We start from the raw sequence: 23844 nt of genomic DNA, 5'->3' as shown, positions 1-23844 counted from the left end.
ACATCTGGCTTCTTCACCTCCGGGATCGTCTGAGACCAGCCAACCGGACAGCTGATGAAACTGTGTTTGCACAACTGAAGAATTTCTGTACAAACTGTCATAAACCGTGTCAGGGAAGCTCATCTGACTTCAGTGTGCAAATGCTCACCTTCGATGGCACACTAGAGAAGTGTGCTCTTTACAGGTGAATCCTGGTTACCATGGCGTTGTGTGTGCGACCGGTTTGCTGATGTCAATGTTGTGAACAGAGTGCCCCATGGTGGGGTTATGGTATGGGCAGTCATAAGCTACGGACAACGAACACAATTGCATTTTATCCATGGCAATTTGAATGCAGACACACCTTGACGAGATCCTGAGGCCCATTGTCGTGCCATTCATCCACCGCCATAACCTCATGTTTCAGCATGATAATGCACTGCCCATGTCGAAATGATCTGTACACAATTTCTGGAAGTTGAAAATGTCTCAGTTCTTCCATGAGCTGCTGCGCATACTCACCAGACATGTCACCCATTGAGCATGTTCGTGATGCTCTGGATCAACGTGTACAACATCGTCTTACAGTTCCCACCAATATTCAGCATTTTCGCACAGCCATTGAAGAGGAGTGGGACAACATTCCATAGATCACAATCAACAGCCTGATCAACTTTATGAGAAGGAGATGTCGCGCTGCATGAGACAAATAGTGTTCATAATGGATACTGACTGGTTTTCTGATCCTCGCCCCTTCCTTTTTTTTAAGGTATCTGTGACCAACAGATGCGTATCTGTATTCCCAGTCATGTGTAATCCACAGATTAGGGCCTAATGAATTAATACAAATTAGCTGATTTCCTTATATGACCTGTAACTCAGTAAAATCTTTGAAATTGTGGAATGTTGCATTTTTATTTTTGTTCAGTGTGTTTTATAAAGACTTCCATAAGCCATTGAAACCGGTAGCATATTTCTCTCATGTTCTATTGATTTTCAAGTGAACTTTCTTTCATTTTCCAGTAGCCAAAGGCACAATCCTGGTCATATTAGCAACCCATGCTAGTTGCATCTCCAGGTCTCCCCTCTTTCAAAATTTCTAGCGGACATTTTCATCTCTGTCACTTGAAACCGCTTGCATTTTCGGTGCACTTTCGACAATGGTGTTTTTTTGCTAATTGCATTATGGAATGAACATTCACGCGTAGCTTACTGCCTTGTGCACATTGCTGTGCTTATAATGTGAATAAATAATAGTTTATCAACATATTAAGCTAAATGTTCTGATCTATTGCATCAGCCTCATTGCTTTAAAAAAATACAAATAATGTAGCCAGAGTCTGTTAGGAATAGGCTATTTCTTTCTTGCACAGAACAACAAGCTGACCAATAGAATAGGTAAACTTTTCTACTATGGGGGATATTAGATTGCCATATGCTAGTGACTTTTCTGTCTGTTACTCGTCTTGTTAGCTGAGGAAAAGTACATTTTGGCAGTTTTTCTAACATCTTCAAAGTGCGCATCGGTATCCAGTAAGAAGGAAGCATGACGTTGCATCCTCGAGTTGCATGTGATGCTGTCATTCTGAGCACTGTGGATGGACGCCCTAATCAGGTTACGCACCCGATGCATATGGGTCCGGTAAATTTCTCAAATATCCATTAAATTAAAATGCTCCCGGTAAAATGTATGGTGCCAGATTTTCCCAACGGAAACCCTGGTATGATGATGTAATTTACAACATACTGTGTGATGTCATCTGTTCCTGTGCGATGGTGTCATCTGTTCCTCTGTGATAATGCCATCTGTCCCAGTGTAATTAGTGTTGTATTCTTCTGCTCAAACTTTGCTGATACATGCCAGATCTTACAATGCCTGGATAGATAATTTATGTATCCGCATCATAGGTTATGGCAATCTGGTCGATGACGTGGCACGCAACCATTGTTTGATGCAACATCTGAGCAGGGAAACACAACCAATGTAATCTGTCCCTGTAGGATGATGGTCTGTCCCTGTTTGATGAGGTCATGTTAAACCCTTGGGGCGTATTCATAAAAAATATGACACAGCGTTGTAAAACATTTTGCAAGGAAACTGTTTAATTCCGAACGTTCTGCAATGTGACGCACAAACCATTGTTTAAAAACTAAACGGAACTCAACATCTTTTGCTTGATGTTGCATAACCTGTTTTAGCTGCAGAACGTTTTGCAACAGTGTGTGACTAATGAATACACCCCTGCTGTTTCAGGAGTGTTTTAATCCATCCATGGATATCCACCATGTGCCTGAGGGTCCAAGAGACATCCCCCCCTACTCCTCCTCTAACCAGGCCTCACTGGGAGAGCTGCTGCTGGGCTTTCTCAAGTACTACACCTCCGTCTTTAGGTAATACTGCTAAAATATTCCTCTAGTACTGTCTTCAGGTAAGAGCCTTCAAATAATCCTCAAAAACTCTATATTTACTCTGCAAGTACTACAGCAATGTCGCCAGGTAAGTAAAGTTGCCGGTAGGGTTGGGTGGTATCCAGATTTTCATACCTTTTTTTACCGTCCTTGTGCCATACTGGGGTATAAGGTATTACTTACGTTGCAGAACAAGGGGTCGCTTTTTTTATGCAAAAAAAAAAAAAGACCAATAACCGTCTGTAAAAAAAAAATAAAAAATGCTGGCAGATGCTAATAAGTACTAACGAATTTCCATAGCAGATGCTAGCTATATGCTAATACACTTCCTCGCATGTGGTCTGTGCCCTGGCAAGTTCAGGCATCTGTAGGCGCAATGGATTGTGGTCCATGTAGTTAATCACCATGTTGTCTGTCCTAAACTTTGTTGAATATTTGCCTGTTGTAAACTACAACTTCCTACAACGTCCCACAGTTTGTGTAAAACCCGGAGAAAAAAAAACTAACTAAATGAATATTCAATTCATTTAACCAACGTTGGTCATTTACTTGTTTAAAAATGGGGGGGAAACTACATTTTGGCGAATTGCTCAGCACGATAGGCTACTTCATCATTACTGAGAATCTTTTTTATCACACAGGCATTTTGATATTGAAATGGTATGATTACAATTGAATCCATATTACAATGTATGGTTGCAATATTTTGACAGAAATTAATGTTTAAATGTTTGCTACGTTAGTTTTATGCTAGGTAGGAGCTGACTAACCAGTTAGCTTCAAAGGAAAATGCTAGCTAGCTAGCTTTACCATAGAATTAGCTGCTGCCAACGCACCTATTCTTCCTGGGGTCCAAACACATTAAGGCACTTGCATTACATGTAAAACAAAATAAAACAGTACATCATATAACATTATTACGCCACTACATATCTACAATACAAAATGTATAATACCACAATACAACAATATTACAGTGTACGTGTGTGTGGAGTGCATGTGCTAGCGCTTGTATGCGTATGCGTGTCTGTATCTTTTGTGTGTGTCTCTTCACAGTCCCTGCTGTTCCACAATTTGTATTTTTATCTGTTGTTTAAATCTGATTCTACTGCTTGCATCAGTTACCTGATGTGGAATAGAATGATGAAAGGGTAAACACATTTAAGGTTGGAACTTCCTCTCACCACCTAATATGGTGATGAGTGGAAATCCAGTGGTGGGCAGTGGGTAAAATTTGACCGATATTCTTCACATTTTCTCATTAAAGAAACATTCAATCTCAATACAGTTTTCTGTTTCCAAAACTATAAAATGTTACTTATGAACAGAGTGAACAGACTTGACCCTTTGCCAAAGTTTCAAAAAATTGTGTTGTTTAGGAGTGCAAGGGCGACTTGCACACATGCACTTCAGAGTAGGTGTTCCCTAACAGAAATGTGCAAATGCATGCTAAAATACACCAATAGGATCTCCCTAGCTCAGATTTGACTGCCCACCTCCTTGTTTGTTCTGCCCACTGTGTTCATTTGCACCCATTGTAAATGATGCAGATGACATATCTTAAGTTAATATGTTTGGCTTTACCACCTTTTGTTTTGGCCCAATTTCTATAACTTAGAGCAGTGTATTGAATGCTATTTATTTATTTTACTTGTATTTATTAGTGGGAGACCAGGGTCTCATTCACAATGGTGCCCTGAGTACAAACATCTTCACAATCAAGAAAATGAACATTCCAAATAAAACACCAAGAATAAAAAACAGCAAGGTACAATTATAAAATTACAATTTCAACAAATAAACCATTACAATCAATCAAAACATATTTAGAACTGTTAAAATGTTTTGAACCCTCTCACAAGGAATCCCCCTGTAGAGGAACCTAATTGGTACAACCATTACTGCACTTTGAAATGTAGGTGGGGGCAGTATAATGGTGGGGGCTCATTAGCATATTTGGGGGCATGGACTAAAATATGTTGTATTTGTGCCAACCGTTATTGGAAGTGTTGTACCGGTTCAATCTGTGTAAGAACTTGTGACAATCAAGAGCTGCACTGTTAAGAGTACAGCTCTTGCAGTTCCAGTAACTTAATAGCAGTTGGTCACCAGGAAGTTCATTTGCATTTGTCAATAATTTACTGTCCGCTTGCTGCAAGTAGTTATGGTAAAATTCACAGTAACCTGCTGTGGCAGATCTGTCACGTCCACTGACCTGATGGTGTGGCAGCAAGGTCAAGTGGTTGTCAACCAAGATGTTGAGGATGTCCCAAGTGTGCTCACCACAAAGAATGCTTAGTAGTTGTAAACTAATGTTAAGCTATCTTGTAATCATTAAAGTTCAGGGAAAGTACAGTAAGTTATTGGCAGCTATTTGCAAGTAAGTTACTGGCTATTAAGTTACTTTGAGTTTTACAATAACTTACTGACAACAAGTTAATAGTAATAATAATTCATTTATCTTTCTCACATCCATCGCACTTAAGAAAATGTATTAATTGATAATAAAAACAGTCCAAAACACAGAACATTGTAAGCAGACAACAATCAAAGCCATTTACAGGTGTTGTCAGATCCGGTGGACAGAAGAACAGAATAAACATACACTACATGACCAAAGTGTGTGGACACCTGCTCGTCGAACATCTCATTCCAAAATCATGGGCATTAATATGGAGTTGTTACCCCCCTTTGATGCAATAACAGCCTCCACTCTTCTGGGAAGGCTTTCTACTAGATGTCGGAACATTGCTGCGTGGACTTGCTTCACTTCAGCCACAAGTGCATTAGTGAGGTCAGGCACTTCAAGAGGCATTTTGGAACTCGGTAGTGAGGTTTGCAACCGAGGACAAACGATTTTTACACGCTTCAGCACTCGGCGGTCCCATTCTGTTAGTTTATGACGGTGCCACGCTGAAAGTAACTGAGCTCTTTAGTAAGGCCATTCTACTGACAATGTTTGGCTATGGAGATTGCATGGCGGTGTGCTCGGTTTTAAACACCTATCAGGTGTGACTAAAATAGCCAAATCCACTAAGTTGAAGGGGTGTCCACATACTTTTGTATATACAGTTGAAGCTGGAAGTTTACATACACCGAGGTTGGAGTCATTAAAACTTGTTCCTCAAATGTCTTGTTAACAAACTATAGTTTTGGCAAGTCAGTTAGGACATCTACTTTGTGTTTGTTTGTGCATGACATAAGTCATTTTTCCAACAATTGTTTACAAACAGATTTTTTTCACTTATAATTCACATAATTCACTGTATCACAATTCCAGTGGGTCAGAATTTTCCATACACTAATTTGACTCTGCCTTTTTAAACAGTTTGGAAAATTCCAGAAAATTATGTCATGGCTTTAAAAGCTTTTGATGGGCTAATTGACATAATTTGAGTCAATTGGAGGTGTACCTGTGGATGTATTTCAAGGCCTACCTTCAAACTCAGTGCCTCTTTGCTTGACATCATGGGAAAATCAAAAGACCTCACAAGTCTGGTTCATCCTTGGGAGCAATTTCCAAATGCCTGAAGGTACCACGTTCATCTGTACAAACAATAGTACGCAAGTATAAACACCATGGGACCACGCAGCCGTCATACCGCTCAGGAAGGAGACATTGTGTCTCCTAGAGATGAACGTACTTGGTGCGAAAAGTGCAAATCAATCCCAGAACAACAGCAAAGGACCTTGTGAAGATGCTGGAGGAAACGGGTACAAAAGTATCTATATCCACAGTAAAACAAGTCCTATATTGACATAACCTGAAAGGCCCCTCAGCAAGGAAGAAACCACTGCTCCAAAACCGCCATTAAAAAAGCCAGACTAACGTTTGCAACTGCACATGGGGACAAAGATCATACTTTTAGGAGAAATGTTCTTTGGTCTGATGAGACAAAAATAGAACTGTTTGGCCATAATGCTGTGAACCAGGATTTCAATGTCAATGCCGGCTCGATTCGGTCTTATGTAGCAAAAGTTGAAATGGTGTTTTTTACATTGGATAAAAGTGGAGACTCAGAGCTAGAACATGGTATATCATACACTACAGTTGAGGAACAATGGGAAAGTAATTCTGCTTTTAAAGTTGATAAACTTGTAACCTCACTTTTGAGAAAATTGCCTTTTGAATGTTGGTGTTTGGTGCACCTATTGGAGAGCTCCTCCTTGTCTACACCCATTCAGCATCGTTCACACCCTCTTAAGCTTTAGCCCCTCCCATCTCTTTAAGGGTTGTTCCGAGCGTTATGGCCTAACAACAGAAGTCAAGCACCCAAGCTAACTGGCTAATGTTGGCTAGCTTGCTAGCTAGTTCCAGACACAAATTAGAGAACAGCTCACTGACCATTTTACTCGCCCTAGAAGAGCTTGTTAGGCTGTTTTTATGTTATCCAGAGCGTTGGTGACTGCAAATGAAATGCTGTCAACAATTTATACTTTTTTTGCCAACGTTAACTGACACCACCGGCCATATTCAACAGGTGTTGAGCTCTGAAATCGGAGTAGATAGTCAGAGCGAATTTACGAGCTACGTCTATCAACAGTTGTCGCAGTGACTTCATTAACATTCTATTGAAATGGTTACTTGCATAGTGGAGTTTTTTGTTAAGACATGTAGCTAAACAATGAACCATAATCCCAACTCATGATGTTACTACCCTGCATGAATCTGTATGTAGCTAACCAACCAGGTTCAATGTTAGCTAGCTAACATTAGGCTATAACTAGCAAAGCAAATGGCTCTGAGATGCAAATAATATTACTACACATATCATACACGTAACGTAATGTTAGCTAGCGAGCCAGCCAGCTAACATTAGCTAGTTATCTAGCTAACAGTACACTTTAACTTGAAATGAAAATGACTTTCTGACAAAAATAGAAACGTGTAATGTCTGAAAATATAGCTAGCTAGACTATGGATGCTTCTCCCTCTCTGTCACGGATGCCATGGTTGCCCTTAGTTTGAAGATACGGAGACAGGTGTTTTCTCCTTCTCCTTAGCTATCATAATCTAATTCCACTGATTTTCAAAACGCCGTCCTCCAGAAAGTGGAGAGCAACACTTATGTAGTTCTACTACGCAATATATATATTTTTTAAAAGTTGCGGTAGACAGGATTACCTAAACATACTGACCAGCTCAAATAGACAGAAGCATGCTACATGGCAGACCAATCCGAACTCATCTCTCGGCATATCCAGCCCACTTATTATCTCAGCCAATCATGGCTAGCGTGAAGGTTGCTGACTTTTTCTGTGGCTAAACCAACTAGACTCGTAATATATATATTTTTGTATTTACAGATGGCGTACATCTTTGTTATTAAGGCACATGAAAGTTCACATGTTCGAGAAGGCATTTCTGGCAAAAAAACACATTTTGATAAATAAAAAAAAGTTTACGTTCTAATGGCTCTCCTGTAAAGTAGTGACGCGCAACATACGACTAGTTTCCTGAAATGAGTCACATATCGGGAGCCAGTGGAGGTTGAACAGCACTGGAGTGATGTGCTCACGGGGGGTCACACTTTTGATGTGGGTCTCAAACAAGAGCTGACTGTCAAATGTCACACCCAGGTTGCGAAACTCACTGGACGGGAGGATCTTGACACCATCAATATTTAGCCTGTACCTGCTGATGTTGTTAACCTGTCTAGGACCGGGGTTCGGCTAGCGCAGGGCGCCAAATTCAATCAACAGAAATCTCATAATTCAATTTTCTCAAACATACAAGTATTAGATACCATTTTAAAGATAAAATTATCTTAATCCAACCACAGTGTCCGATTTCAAAAAAGCTTTTCGGCGAAAGCAGAACATATCATTATGTTAGGTCAGCAACTAGTCACAGAAAGCATACAGCGATTTTCCAACCAAAGAGAGGAGTCACAAAAAGCAGAAATATTGATAAAATTAATCACTAACCTTTGATATTCTTCATCAGATGACACTCCCAGGACAACATGTTACACAATACATGTATCTTTTGTTCGATCAAGTTCATATTTATATCCAAAAACCTCAGTTTACATTTGGCTTTGCCTCCAAAACATCCCGTGAATTTGCACAGAGCCACATCAATTCACAGAAATACTCATAATAAACATTGATAAAAGATACAAGTGTTATTCACAGATTTAAAGATACACTCATTAATGCAACCGCTGTGTCAGATTTCAAAAAAACTTTACGGAAAAAGCAAACCATGCAATAATCTGAGTACAGCGCTCAGAGACCAACACAACCCAAGAAGATATCCGCCATGTTGGAGTCAACATAAGTCAGAAATAGCATTATAAATATTCACTTACCTTTGATGATCTTCATCAGAATATGCACTCCCAGGAATCCCAGTTCCACAATAAATGTTTGATTTGTTCCATAAAGTCCACCATTTATGTCCAAATTACTCCTTTGGTTCGCGCGTTTAGTACACAATCTAAACTCACGACGCCCGGGCAATTCCAGGCAAAGTTCAGACAAAGTCAAATTACAGTTTGTAGAAACATACCAAACAAAGTATAGAATCAATCTTTAGGATGTTTTTAACATAAATCTTCAATAAGATGTCTGTAGAAAAGCAATGGAACTCAAGCTAACTCTCACATGAACGCGCATGGTCAGCGCATTGTCAGCTCATGGCAGACCTTACTCAATCCCCTCTCATTCGGCCCCACTTCACAGTAGAAGCATCAAACAAGGTTCTAAGGACTGTTGACATCTAGTGGAAGCCTTAGGAAGTGCAAAATGACCCCATAGACACTGTATTCAATAGGCCAAGAGTTAAAAAACTACACACCTCAGTTTTCCCACTTCCTGGTTGGATTGTTCTCAGGTTTTCACCTACCATTTGAGTTCTGTTATACTTACAGACATCATTCAAACAGTTTTAGAAACTTCAGAGTGTTTTCTATCCAAATCTACTAATACTATGCATATATTAGCAACTGGGACCGAGTAGCATGTAGTTTACTCTGGGCACGCTTTTCATCCAAACGTGAAAATGCTGCCCCCTACCCCAAACAGGTTAACCTCTCTGGCGCAGGCGGTCCGCTAGCGACCCACCTCGACAACATCCGGTGAAATTGCAGAGCGCCAAATTCAAAATACAGAAATAGTCATAATAAACATTCACAAAAATACAAGTGTTATACATCGGCTTAAAGATTAACTTCTTGTTAATCCAGCCGCTCTGTCAGATTTCAAAAAGGCGAAAGCATACCATGCGATTATCTGAGGACAGCGCCCCGCTTACAAAAGCATACAACATTTTTCCAACCAAGTAGAGGAGTCATGAAAGTCAGAAATAGCGATAAAATTAATCACTTACGTTTTGAAGATCTTCATCTTGTTGCAGTCACAAGAGTCCCAGCTACACAATAAATGTTTATTTTGTTCGATAAAGTCCCTCTTTATATGCCAAAAACTATTTTGTTGGCGTGTTTTGTTCAGTAATCCACTGGCTCAAATGTGGTCAAAACATGCAGACGAGTACATCCTAATTGTTCCGGTGAAGTTCGTCGAAACATGTCAAACGATGTTTATAATTAATCCTCAGGTGTCAATTGTCTAAATAATCGATAATATTTAAACCGGACAATAGCGTATTCAATATAAAGGAAAAACAACGAAGGGTGCGCACTCGGTCACGCGTGCAAACCAGCACAGCATGATTCTACAGTCTACTGACAAAGGTCTCATTCTTCTTAATGTTTCAGAAAACAAGCCTGAAACAATGTCTAAAGACTGACATCTAGTGGAAGCCATAGGAACTGCAATCTGGGTCTTAACCCATTAGATACTCAATAGGCATTCAATTGAAAACTACCCACATCAAAAAAAGCCCACTTCCTGGATGGATTTTCCTCAGGTTTTCGCCTGCCATATCAGTTCTGTTATACTCACAGACATTATTTTAACAGTTTTAGAAACTTTAGAGTGTTTTCTATCCAAATCTACCCATTATATGCATATCCTAGCTTCTGGGCCTGAGTAACAGGCAGTTTACTTTGGGCACGCTTCTCATCCAGACGTCGAAATACTGCCCCCAAGCCATATTAAATGGAAACGTAACTTCAAGACACTATTTGGGGTGTTTTTCCAGTCTTCCTACATAATTCTTATTGAATTGTTTGAATTTACGTCCCGGGATGATTAAACCTGCTGTCTGATCTAAAAATGAATGGAGTCATGTTTTGCAGCAATTATTGTGGCCTTTGTGTTTCGCCGGTTTGCACGATCACGCTAACAGCATGTTTGTTCTTGTTCAATAGAGACATTGCAGGATATTTAGGTTTACTAATTTTCCCTGGCTTTGTCAAGAGTACAGCCTGACAGGAGCCCTACTTCCTTGTTCCCACCCTCAAAGGCAGGCTTTTCAAAAAGGGGGCGGTACGATACTAGTTTACAGGTTCACTGGAGCTATGTTACCGTGCATTTTCTATCCGAGATTACAAAATAATTAGCTACAATGGCTGCTACTGATGATTCCTCTTTCCAAGAAGAGCTGGACGACGACAAAATATGTGAATATAATTTGTTTTACATAGGAACATACAGCCCTATTTATTTGAGCCAGAACGCACTGAAGAGGAGTTGAAACGGCAAGAAAAATAATTGCGAGACCAGCAAGCAGTGACTGCATCCTAGACCAGCTGAACCAGGACTCAGTAGGACAAATTAAAAACAAGTAAGTTATTTTGCTGTCGTTAGCTAGCTAGCTCTCTTTTTACACAAGGAAGTGTTGTGCAGTACAATTTGGTGATCGATTCAGTCATAACATGGCTTGCTAGTACCACCTCAAGCCAAACTAGCCACGTTTAGCGAGTTAGCTGTGTTTGCTATACCTAAAATGTACTGTAATCTAACATTCTAGCTAGTTAGCTAACTAGCCTAGCTAGCCTCAGTGCCTCTCATTAGAGCAAATCTGGAGAAATGTGTTGGTGATGATGGCGGAGATTAAAATAATGACTTTGGCTCTTTATGACTCATATTAGTCTTGCAGTAACTATACCTGTGGGTTGTAGCGAGCCAGCTAACGTGTGTCTGTGGGTTGTCTCATATTCTACACCATGCTGCTACAGTAGGAATACAGACATTACACAACAATTGCCCATGAATATCTAATAGCGTTTTTGTCTTTCTCTCACAGACAATACTGCTTGGATACTAAGAAGTTGATGACTCGCAAGAGGAGATGTGAAAGCTCCCATAACAACAATCTCCCCTTGTATCAAAATGACTCCTAACACTGCACCACCCAAACTACATTATATGCTAGTATTCCCTTTGTAGAACTGTAGTATTTATTATAAGTATTAGTAGTCATTTTTATTCTAGTGCCTTCAGAAAGTATTCATACCCTTTGACTTATTCCACATTTTGTTGTGTTCCAGCCTAAATTCAAAATGGGTTAAATATAGATTTTTTTTTTTACCCATCTACACACAATAACCCATAATTACAAAGTGAAAACACATTTTTAGATTTTTTTCAAAATTGATTGAAAATGAAATCTCATTTACATACACTACATGACCACAAGTAAGTGGACACCTGTTCGTCGAACATCTCATTCCAAAATCTTTGCCGATGTTGGGGGATTAGTCCTGGCTCGCATTCTGCGTTCCAATTCATCCTAAAGGTGTTAGATGGGGTTGAGGTCAGGGCTGTGTGCAGGCAAGTCAAGTTCTTCCACACCGATCTTAACAAATGATTTCTGAATGTACTTCTCTTTGTGCACGGGGGCATTGTCATGCTGAAACAGGAAATGCCTTCCCCAAACTGTTGCCACAAAGTTGGAAGCACAGAATTGTATGCTGTAGCGTTAAGATTTCCCTTCACCGAAACTAAGGGGCCTAGCCTGAACCATGAAAAACAGCCCCTGACCATTATTCGTCCTCCACCAAACTTTACAGTTGGCACTATGCATTGCGGCAGGTAGCTCCTGGCATCCGCCAAACTCAGATTAATCCGTCGAGCACACAGCCATGACTTTTTTCAGTTATCTCCTGGTGATGCATGATTTACCACTCCAGAGAACGCGTTTCCACTGCTCCAAAGTCCAATGGCGGCGAGCTTTACACCACTCAAGCCGACGCTTGGCATTGCACATGGTGATCTTAGGCTGCTCCGCCATGGAAACCCGATGAACAGCTCTTGTGTTGACGTTGCTTCCATAGGCAGTTTGGAACTCAGTTGCTACTGAGGATAGACGATTTTTACTCGTTATGCGGTTCAGCACTCGACGGTCACGTTATGTGAGCTTGTAGTGGTCTACAACTTCGCGGCTGTGCCATTTTTGCTCGTACATGTTTCCACTTCATAATAATAGCACTTACAGTTGACCGGGGCAGCTCTAGCAGGGCCAACATTTGATGAACTGACTTGTTGGAAAGGTAGCATTCTATGACGGGGCCACATTTAAAGCCACATAGCTCTTCAGTAAGGCCATTCTACTGCCAATGTTTGTGTATCGAGATTGCATGGCTGTGTGCTCGATTTAATACTCCTGTCGGCAACAGTGTGGCTGAAATCGCAGAATCCACTAATTTAAATGGGTTTCCACATACTTTTGTATATGTAGTGTAAGTATTCACACCCCTGAGTCAATACTTTGTAGAAGCTCCGTGAGCAGCTATTATTGTGAGTCTGTCTGGATAAGTCTCAAAGAGCTTTCCACACGCAACGTTTGCCCATTATTCTTTTCAAATTTCTTCAAGCTCGGTCAAATTGGTTGTTGATCATTGCTAGACAACCATTTTCAGGTCTTGCCAAAGATGTTTAAGTAGATTTAAGTGAAAATTGTACTCAGGAACATTCACTGTCTTTTGGTAACCAACTCCAGTGTAGATTTTACCTTGTGTTTTAGGTTATTGTCCTGCTGAAAGGTGAATTAATCTCCCATTGTCTGGTAGAAAGCAGGCTAAACCAGGTTTTCCTCTAGGATTTTGCCTGTGTTTAGCGCCATTCTGTTTCTTTTTTTAAATCCTTAACGATTACAAGCATACCCATAACATGATGCAGCCACTACTATGCTTGAAAATATGGAGAGTGGTACTCAGTAATGTGTTGTATTGGATATAAAACATATTTTTATATATTTGAACTTTTACCCCTTTTTTCGCCCCAATTTTGTGATATCCAATTGGAAGTTACAGTCTTGTCCCAGCGCTTCAACTCCCCTACGGACTCGGAAGAGACGAAGGGAGAGAGCCATGCATCCACCAAAACACGACCCTGCCAAGCCGCTCTGATTCTTGACGCGCTGCTCTCTTAATCCGGAAGCCAGCCGCACCAATGTGTCGGGAGGAAACACCTTACAGCTGGTGACCGAAGTCAGCTTGCAGGCGTCTGGCCCGCAACAAGGAGTCGCTAGAGCGCAATGGGACAAGGATATCCCTGCCGGCCAAACGCTGGGCCCTATCCTGGATGACGCTGGGCCAATTGAGCGCCGCCTCATCGGTCTCCTGGTCACGGTCGGCTCTGACACAGCCTGGAATCGAACCCGGGTCTGTCGTGACGCCTTAGACCACTGTGCCACTCGGGAGGCTGTTGTATAGAATTTTCCCTAAACACAACACTTTGTATTCAGGACAAAAAAGTTAATTGCGTCGCTGCATTTTTTGCGGTATTACTTTAGTGCTTTGTTGCAAACAGGATCCATCCATTTATTCTGTACAAGTTTCCTTCTTTTCACTCTGTCAATTAGGTTAGTATTGTGGAGTAACTACAATGTTGTTGATCTATGCCCAGTTATCTCCTATCACAGCCATTACACTCTGTAACTGTTTAAAGTCACTATTGGGCCTGATGGTAAAATCCTGAAGTGGTTTCCTTCCTCTCAGGCAACTGAGTTTGGAAGGACGCCTGTATCTTTGTAGTGACTGGGTGTATTGATACACCATCCAAAGTGTAAATAATAACTTCACCATGCTCAAAGGGATATTTAATGTCTGCTTTTTTATTTTTACCCTAGATGCCCTTCTTTGCGATGCATTGGACTACTTTGCTGGTTTTTGTGTTTGAATCCGTGTTTGATATCCACTGCTCGACTGAGGGACCATACAATTATCTGTATGTGTGGGGTACAGAGATGAGGTAGCTTTACAAAAATCATGTTGAACACTATTATTGCACACAGAGTAAGTCTATGCAACTTATTGTGTGACTTGTTAAGCAAATGTTTACTCCTGAACTTATTTAGGCTTGCCATAACAAAGGGGTTGAATACTTATTGACTCAAGACATTTCAGCTCATTTGTAAAAATGTCAAAAAACATTCTTCCACTTTAACATTATGGGGTATTGTGTGTAGGCCAGTGATGACAAATTCAGGCTGTAACACAACATAATGTGGAAAAAGTCAAGTGGTGTGAATACTTTCTGAAGGCACTGTATATGTCATACATTTCTATACAGTAACTATTCCTGGATACTGCTGTGTAAACTCACCTCGGTCTCCTGAGCAAATAAACTTTGTCTTGAATACAAGCCATGTCTACTTATTTGCTATATTACCTACGTTTCCATCCAATTGGCGACAGATTTTCATGCAAATCTCCAAAAATCTGCATAAAGAAAGTTTTCCCCTCCAGTGGTGTGTTTCTACCAAACTGACTTGTTGCCGAGTAAAATCAGTGCATGATGCCGTAGTGCACACAAAATACAATTGTCTGCTAAAGTTTTCATGTACCGCATAAAAAATCTAAAGTTCAATGTGTTTCCATCGCATTTTCAACTCTACAGATTAGTTTTATATGTTTTGTCCCAAATATATAGCAAATGTGCCTACACTGGTCTTGGGACATTCGCTATAGCCAACAGCTCGCAGATACAGTGCAGGTAGGTTAGTCTAAGTTATGATATTATTATGGATAAGAGCGAGATATTTGTCAAATGGCAGTCAAGCATCGGTCATCATGTCACCAGAATAAGACCCTTGATATTTATTTGAAAGGAGCATCAAGCCCATAGTGTGCACTTTCAACACCCTGTGAAGTGCATCATAACTTATGTCATCTGTAGCCTAATAAACTGCATGGTTTCCCAAGTCGTAGTGGAAGGATCACACGCCATATCATCACGAGACTCCAAATTTGCTTTGATGGTGATGGTTATTATATTAGTATTTGCGCATAAAGGCGTTTCCACCGCCATTTCTCTCATAATACATTTTACAGACAAAAAAGATCCCACCATGTCAAATTAACAAATTATCTGTAGGCATTTATACAATTGTACTGAAACTTCCTCTTTCCGTCACAGCTGTCGTGATTTTTTTTAAATACGGTGTGACTTTACTCGTGGTTAGACAGACTAATCTATTGTTTTATTGAAGTATGTTTACTTGCCAACAAGTGTAAGTTGAAATGACACACCAACTCCCTGCATCATTTGTTTTAGCAGTAAGATTGAAGCTAGTTTATCCAAACACGTTTCAGGAATATCACAATGAATTGATCCAGAAGTTGAAGTCAACATTTTATTGCTTTCTGATGCAGCTGGAATCATTTATTCACTTGTCAGTACACTTGTTTAAAAAAAAAAAGCTGATATAAAACACTGTTATATTCATATGTACAACAGCTAGCAATACCCCCACCCCACCCCTTTTGCCCTCGGAAATTGACTCTACAAGGTGTCGAAAGCATTCCACAGGGATGCTGGCCCATGTTGACTCCCATAGAATACCACAGTGTGACCCATAAAACCTAGCGGTCAAACAAGGAAATGGTTCCAGTAGTTTTTCCACCATTCATTTTTACCATAGGGGATTTTAGAAACACTTAAAATAAGGGCTGTGTTTTGTGTAGGCTTACCCTTCTGTGATGTTTTGATAACCGTGTAAATCTCTCTAGGACAGGGTGACTTCTATCAATATATTCGCCTGTATTTACCACCCCCAAAAAATGTATGCCGATTAGCTGCTAATGTGACTATCATAAAGCACTACAAATGCCATGATGATCTGGACAAGATTGCTGAATCGAGGCAAAGTTAAGAATCTCTGGATTAACTATCTAATGTTAGCTAAATTTTGGAATGAATAAATTGGCTACATTTCTTTAAATTGACAATTTTGTGAACTGTCTTGTGCAAGTTTTACATTTACACAATACCTGTTAGCAAAGGTGTCAGATAGAGATGACGTGCAGGAGCTTGCAGGGATTTGTAGCCTTGCATGATGTCTACTTTGATGCTAATTTGCCTCTTCAAATCTGAGAGTAAATAGAGCCGAATATGTTGATAAATGTCACCTTTGCCGAGAGAGATTTACATAGTTATCAAAACATCACGCTAGGGTAAACCTACACGAAAAACCTTTATTTGAAGTGTTTCTAAAATTCCCTATGGGTCGTTGAAAACGATTGGAACCATTTCCCTGTTTGACCGCTAGGTTTTATGACACCTCCACTGTGGGGCCCTACATTTCCCACAGTTGTGTCAAGTTGGCTGGATGTACTTTGGGTGATGGACCGTTCTTGATACACACTGCAAACTGTTGAGCATTAAAAAAACAGCAAAACTACCTACCATACCCCATTCAAAGGCACTTTAAATATTTTGTCTTGCCATAGTCTCAGAATGGCACACATACACAATCCATGTCTCAAGGCTTAAAAATCCTTCTTTAACCTGACTCCTCCCTTTCATCTACACTGATTTGAAGTGGATTTAACAAGTGACCTCAATAAGGGATTATAGCTTTCACCTGGTCAGTCTATGTCATGGGAAAGAGCAGGTGTTCTTAATGTTTTGTACACTCTGTGTATACCACAGTTCTATATTATACTACAACATCAGTCTAACTGAATGTGGATGTTGTGTCGGTTGAATGTTCCAGGCAGGTTACAAAATATTCTTTAGCAGGTGATGGCAGCTGGTTTAGCAGGCGTTGGCGCTGTGGCGATGTTCTTCACCACCCACTGCTTTGACCACTTCTTTCAGAAGATTTTATCAAAAGGCTGTATTCTGCAATAGGGATGGGAGTAACAGCAACCTAATTATGTTGACAACATTGTACATAAAATAGCTCTACCTTGCTGCTCTTTTTAGTTTTATAAGCTCAGCTGAGAACGTTCTCTCTCCATTCAGCTTCACTCTAATCTTGAGGGGTGTTTCTTTAAAACGCACATCCAATCCCCGTGATCCCTTACATACTGTAACTAGACCAATCATATTCTTCAATGTGTTGCAGTTCACAGTGCTGTGGCAAGACAGGACAATGATCGAGGTTTTGCTCAATATGTTAAATTGCATGTGCAGATGCACCGCTTTCAAAATGATTTGGAGCACAGTTGAAAAGTTAACGCATTGAATTAATTAGAAAATAAAACCAGTACTTTTCAATGTGTGAGATATGAGGTGTGGTGTGTGAGCGTGAGAATAGGGTCAAATGCGCGTGTCTCTTGGCCAATGCGTGAGAGTTGGCAGCACTGCAAATATATAAGGTGATGCAAAATTTACAGCAACTTCCAGGCAACTAACTGCCATTAAAGGGATACTTTGGGATTTTGGCAATGAGGCCCTTTATCCACTTCCCCAGAGTCAGATGAACTCGTTGATACCATTTTTAGGTCTATGTCCAGCATGAAGGATGTTAGAGGTAGTTTTGTGAGCCAATGCTAACTAGCGTTAGCGCAATGACAGGAAGTCTGTGCATCTGCTAGATTTCTAGTCATTGCTCCAAAACATTGATAATCTGCTGCTTTTATGATTCCTTGCACACGTTCAAGGCACCCAGTATCAGAGGCATCAAAGCAACCCCACAGCATTATCAAACCTCCCCCATGTAGGAGGTAGTTATTTTCTTTGAATCCTTCATTTGGTTATTGGTAAACATAGGAGGACCCCACTGCTGAAAATGCTTTTAATATCTTATGACATAAATGGCCATACAGCATGTGGTATGGTAACAGTAAAGAGCACATAACACAAGAGACAATGACAACAGGTTGAACAGTCATCTATTTTAGAACACCTGTTCTTTTTTATATATATTGTTTTTATTGTACAAGGTATAAAAAAAATCTGTCAAAACAAAATCAATATTAGTCTTTCATTTTTACATTACAATCCCCATTGTAATGATTTATTTTTTCATTTGCAAACAAAACAGACAAAACACCACCTACAAGCCCTACAAACAAATTGGTTGCTCTGGACACAGTTTTCATGGGCCTTGATTCGTGTGCACCTGCCGCAGGTGTCGCATAATCTCTGAAGCGGTTGCATGGCATGGTCTCTCGGGAAGAAATCCACCCCATACCTATCAGACCAAAATGACTCCACACCCATGCTCTTCCTGCCGTATGTCCATGTCATCCATAGACATGTCCCACGTACTATTTCCTTTTCTGTGCGCATGAGCGGCAGTACGATCTCTGATCTGCTGCATTATTTGCAACATCTACATGTCACAAAGTCGTCACTCGTCACATAAACCGTGCCATCCCTCCAAGACTCCTGTCTCACCGTAGCAGTTGGAATTGCCATCTGTCGGCTCTGTTTCTCTGCGGCAAGGCTCAGGCATCAGAGGCGGAGACTCAAAGTCAACGTCGGGAATCAGATGGACGACTCTTCATCTGCAACGTCAAGCTCAATATCCGATCCTCCGTCCGACTCCAACTCATCTAAATTCTGCAGCATTTGCAATGCTGTCAGTGCGTCCATTCGTTTGGTTCGTCTTTCCAATGTGCGCTACACACATTGTGTGTTGTATTCAGTGTCTGATTTGACTCTCCGAGGTGAAATTATATACAATTTCCAGCCTTTTGTAATAAAATAATTAGACCGCCCACAATTCTTCATCATCATTACACTATTACACCTCATCATCCTCATCATTCATTTCATTGAAGTCACATGCACCATTATCAGTTTCCATCTGGTTTCTATCGCCCATTCATCCATTGATGACAGAATAGCATATTTTAAGTTTATTATGTTACTAGTTTTTGCTTAGTAGCCAGTGGTCATGTGCTGACTGCAATGACAGCACGGATATTCTTGGAAAAAGTGAAATTTGGAAACAGAGCTGCACTATTTGACAAATGTAAGTGTCATAGAATCTGCAGAATATGCACTTTCTGATACTATATAGAAATCTAAATGTTTTACCTGCATGTGACTCTGAAGGAGGATTTGATAAAGTAATGCTCCTTTCCCTGCATCTGTCAATTACAAGGTGCACCCATCTTTTCTATATACAATTTGATAACTGATGGGCCTAAGAATTGTCACTCATCAAATGATTTAATCTTGTCTATAGGCTAACTCTTGTGTGTGAAATTAGTATCGGTATAGTTTATGGTGTTACTTCTATGGGCCGGCTGTGCAGGCTGACTGGCATCGTTTGTTTCCCGCTCATCAACCTAGATAGAGTCAAGGATATGTTTAGCATTATTCGAAAGGCCTACTGCAACACGTAGCATGTTTTAGTTTTCCTTACAATACATTTGATTAGTAGTAGAGTTACAGTAAATAAAACAGTCCCGTAACGGCTTATTTTTTACAAAGTAAAACGTCAATCAACCTGCAAGGCGCAGTCAAGTTATTTGCTGCTGATAAATACACAACCTCATCATTACGCTATTGTCTTTCTGAATTAAATCAACCTCTTTATCCTAATTCAATTGTGAAGTAAGATGCACAATTATCGCCCCCTTTGTCATTCATTCAGTGAGGAGAGAAAGAGAGACGCATTAGCGCCTGGCTGGGTACCAATGTCCTACAGCACATTGTCTTGGCGGGTTAAGTTGGGAATAGGTGTGGGGAAAAACTGGTAAAAAGGCTCTAAATACTTTTCTGTTTGCTTATTTGACGGAATTTTGAAATCACAATGTAAAATACAAACATTTAGGAAAAGTAAGGGAAGGAGCAGGGCACTGCTTTTTTGGGGGGCCACTTTTTTTTACTTATAAAATCAAACGTCAGTGGCCGTTGGCCTATGGCGGTTCTAGTGTTAAACATTTGAACATGGCCAGAATAGAATTTATTGGATCACTCGCATACCATAACACAACATCTGCATATAATGACAGTTTGTGCTCATCTGAACCAGAATTTGGCCTTACAGTAGATGTTGATATGGTGAATCTCCTTTAAGCCCAGGAAGCAGCCATTCAACCTGCCGTTCACCAGCTTTTCAAGCTTAATAATGTCAAATTACGTTTGTTACTCACGGAATATGGAGTTCCGATCAGCAACTATCGTCATTTACTGCTGTCACAGCTGGTATGTACTCTCCTCTCTCCTCCCACTCCCCCTCTCCCTCTGGTGTCATGTTGCTGTCTGAGGGACTGCAACAGGTGTAAACTGACCTTCAACCTTTTGGCAGCGTTGCTGGACGCTCCGAGAAACTCTGACTGAGCTATGCCTACAATATCATACCATGCCATACAGAACACACACACACACACAGATGTCTACTCATGCTCACAACACTCTCCCTCTCCTCTGTTTCAGGTGGGATAAACAGGTGATCTCGGTGCGAGAGGCTAAGGCTTTGCCCAAGTCAAATAGTCTAGAGTGGAGAGACAAGTTCATCTGTGTGGAAGGTAGGCCAGACCAGACCTGACTAGTCAATCACTTCTAACCATGACACTGACGCCGAGCTGCCTCCTACACAGTTGTGTAGTGACTGTGTAAAAACTGTTATTACCATGATGTAATGTCTCCCCTTTTAGATCATCTTCTTATATTGACACCTAGGGGCTAGAGACTTATGCTACAAAACATGATTGTGCAATACATCTGGTTCTTGCTAAATCAGTGTCAATGTTTTAATGTGGCATCTGTCCCAACTGACATGTTGTCTCTCCATTGTTGCTCTCTCAGAGCCATTTGATGGCACCAACACAGCCAGGGCAGTCCATGAGAAGGTCAAGTTTGATGCCATCAAAGCACAGTTCGCTGAGGTAGACTTAGGGAACATTTCACTGTGGTTGTTTTCCTTCCACATTGTAAATCCACCATTTTTATTTGAGAGCATGGGGCATCCCAAATCTAACCCCACCCCTCTCACTCTCTCTAGTCGTGGCAGATGCTCCAGCTGAGAAAGGATCTCAACTTCATCCTCCCAATCAGAAACACCATCCAGAGATGAGGAGGAGGAACTGTGAGTGACTCAGCTGTACAGAGGAAATCTGCCTGGTCTGTCCTGGGCCTTTCTGCTGGGTTGTACAGTCTCCATCTCCCTCCTCAGCATGCAAGGAGCCCTACCATTCAGACTCTTCACGTTCTCCTGACTCACCTGCCAATATTACGGACACAGAAGAGAAATAAAAGAAAGCATAACCTCTGATATTTGAAGAGGATACATGAGATTGCTGCTAAAGTGTGTGTGTGGTCTGAAGTATTGCTGCTGCCTCGCATAGGGGCCGATTCAGACTTAGTAATTGTACGCCTTTCTTAGGCTTGCCTTTCCTACGCACTTCTCAGTAGTTGGTATTCAGACTTCAGGCATGTAACGAGGTTTGGGGGGGGGGGGTTGGGATGGAATTCAACCCCAGAAAACATACCAATTTGATCAGGGAGTTTTTGTTCAGTTATACTGAATAAAAATATAAATGCAACATACCTCAATTTCAACAATTTTACTGAGTTAGTTAATTTAAAAGAAATCAGTCAATATAAATTAATTAATTTGGCCCTAATCTATGGATTTCACATGACTGGGCAGGGGCGCAGCCACGGGTGGGCCTGGGAGGGCATAGGCCCACCCACTTGGGAGCCAGGCCCAGCCAATCAAAATGAGTTTTTCCCCACAAAAGGGCTTTATTATAGACAGAAATAATCCTTAATTTCATCAGCTGGCTTGGTGGCTGGTCTCAGACGATCCCTCAGCTGAAGAAGCCGAATGTGGAGGTCCTGGGCTGGCGTGGTTACACGTTGTCTGCGGTTGTGAGGCCGGTTGGACGTACTGCCAAATTCTCTAAAACTGTGTTGGAGGCGGCTTATGGTAGAGAAATTAACATTTCATTCTCTGTCAACAGCTCTAGTGGACATTCCTGCTGTCAGCATGGCAATTGCACACTCTCTCAAAACTTGAGACATCTGTGGCATTGTGTTGTGTGACAAAACTGTACATTTTAGAGTGGCCTTTTATGCACCTGTGTAATGATTGTGCTGTTTAATCATCTTATTGATATGCCACACCTGTCAGGTTGATGGATTATCTTGGCAAAGGAGTAAGGCTCACTAAGAGGGATGTAAACAAATTTGTGCACAAAAATTGAGAGAAATAAGGTTTTTGTGTGTATGGAAAATGTCTGTGATCTTTTATTTAAGCTCATAAAACATGGGACCAAAACTTTACATGTTGCGTTTATATTTTTGTTTAGTATTGTTAATCTGTTCATTTCTCTAAAGCAATCTCTTTAAATATGGTGTACCGTTAATTTGAATTTGATCGGCACAAGACTTGAATGTAGACTATGGCGAATGCGTTCAGAATATAGAAGCCATTTACACATTTATGTTTAGGGAATAATCATGAATCCTACTTAATGGAATATTTTTGCCTTTACTCGCAAATAAAGAAAGGTGGTTTGATTCATTGTGAAAGCTGCCACATTCAGATCAGCAATGGTAACGTTGGAAGTAATGTAGCCTACAAAATAATTATAATATGTAGAATACAACAGTATCATATAATAAATATACCCTAATTGCCCGCATTGATCATGGAACTGTTTGATGGCAAGTACAAAGTCTTGCGGCATGCATCAAGTTCAAAGACACAGTTTGAAGTCCATAATTATTTATTTTTACTACAATTTGTATTTAGCCTTCATTAAATAGTATCCACTATTATTTGACCCGCAGCCACAACCACAAGGACGCCCTTACAGTGGAAAGAAATAAAGTTAGGCTGCGAACATTAAATTGGGAGTTAAATATATGTGGTTGTTAATGGTCGCTACCCACAGTTGCCAAATAATATTTAACATAGGCTATTCATTTAATCCCTGCAAGTTATAAGGCCATACAATTAAAATTCTGCATAATGGCACAGCATTTCATACTTCACTGTGGGAAAGGGGCATAAATAGGCCTACCTGTCATGTTAATATGTTTTTCAGTTTCCTTCCATTCATCTCCAGCGAACATAAGGTAAAGTAGATCTAAAACAATTGTTATTTAGCCTATATTTACAATCCCCTTATCCAAACGGATTACCTAGCTCTTGTCAATAGCTCTTATCATATAATTTATTTGATCTGCACCCCAAACTGGCACTGGCATTTCCCCCAAGCTTAAGTTCAAGGTCAGAATACGCTTAGACAGAAAATGTACGCGCGTGTAACTCTGGTCTGAATTTTCCCCTTAGATAAGAGCAGACCCTGACAGAAAACATAGCTATAATAATATCCCCTTCTTCACCCCACTCTCTTTTCATCTCCATCTCTTTCTCTCCTCTGTGTCTGCCCTTGCACATGGATCTGTAAT

The 23844-nt window shown here is 40.5% G+C and overlaps 1 protein-coding gene across 2 annotated transcripts in view; it reads left to right on the top strand.

The window, feature by feature from the left end:
- The window catches only part of tent2 (terminal nucleotidyltransferase 2), a 36426-nt gene extending 14386 nt beyond the window's left edge, over positions 1-22040 (top strand). Inside the window, exons 12-15 of one of the 2 annotated variants that reach the window (XM_038990042.1) lie at positions 2234-2370; positions 20860-20951; positions 21232-21311; positions 21428-22040. In XM_038990042.1, coding sequence (XP_038845970.1) covers positions 2234-2370; positions 20860-20951; positions 21232-21311; positions 21428-21499 — 381 coding nt within the window. In that variant the 3' untranslated portion in view covers positions 21500-22040. The remainder of the gene's footprint in view (positions 1-2233; positions 2371-20859; positions 20952-21231; positions 21312-21427) is intronic. The other variant, XM_038990052.1, reaches the window with a different exon arrangement.
- Positions 22041-23844: the final 1804 nt, after the last annotated feature.

This window comes from Salvelinus namaycush, chromosome 1 (assembly GCF_016432855.1).
Source record: "Salvelinus namaycush isolate Seneca chromosome 1, SaNama_1.0, whole genome shotgun sequence".
Lineage (NCBI taxonomy): Eukaryota > Metazoa > Chordata > Actinopteri > Salmoniformes > Salmonidae > Salvelinus > Salvelinus namaycush.
Note: the sequence above shows the minus strand (reverse complement) of the source record. Positions and strands in the feature narration are given on the sequence as shown.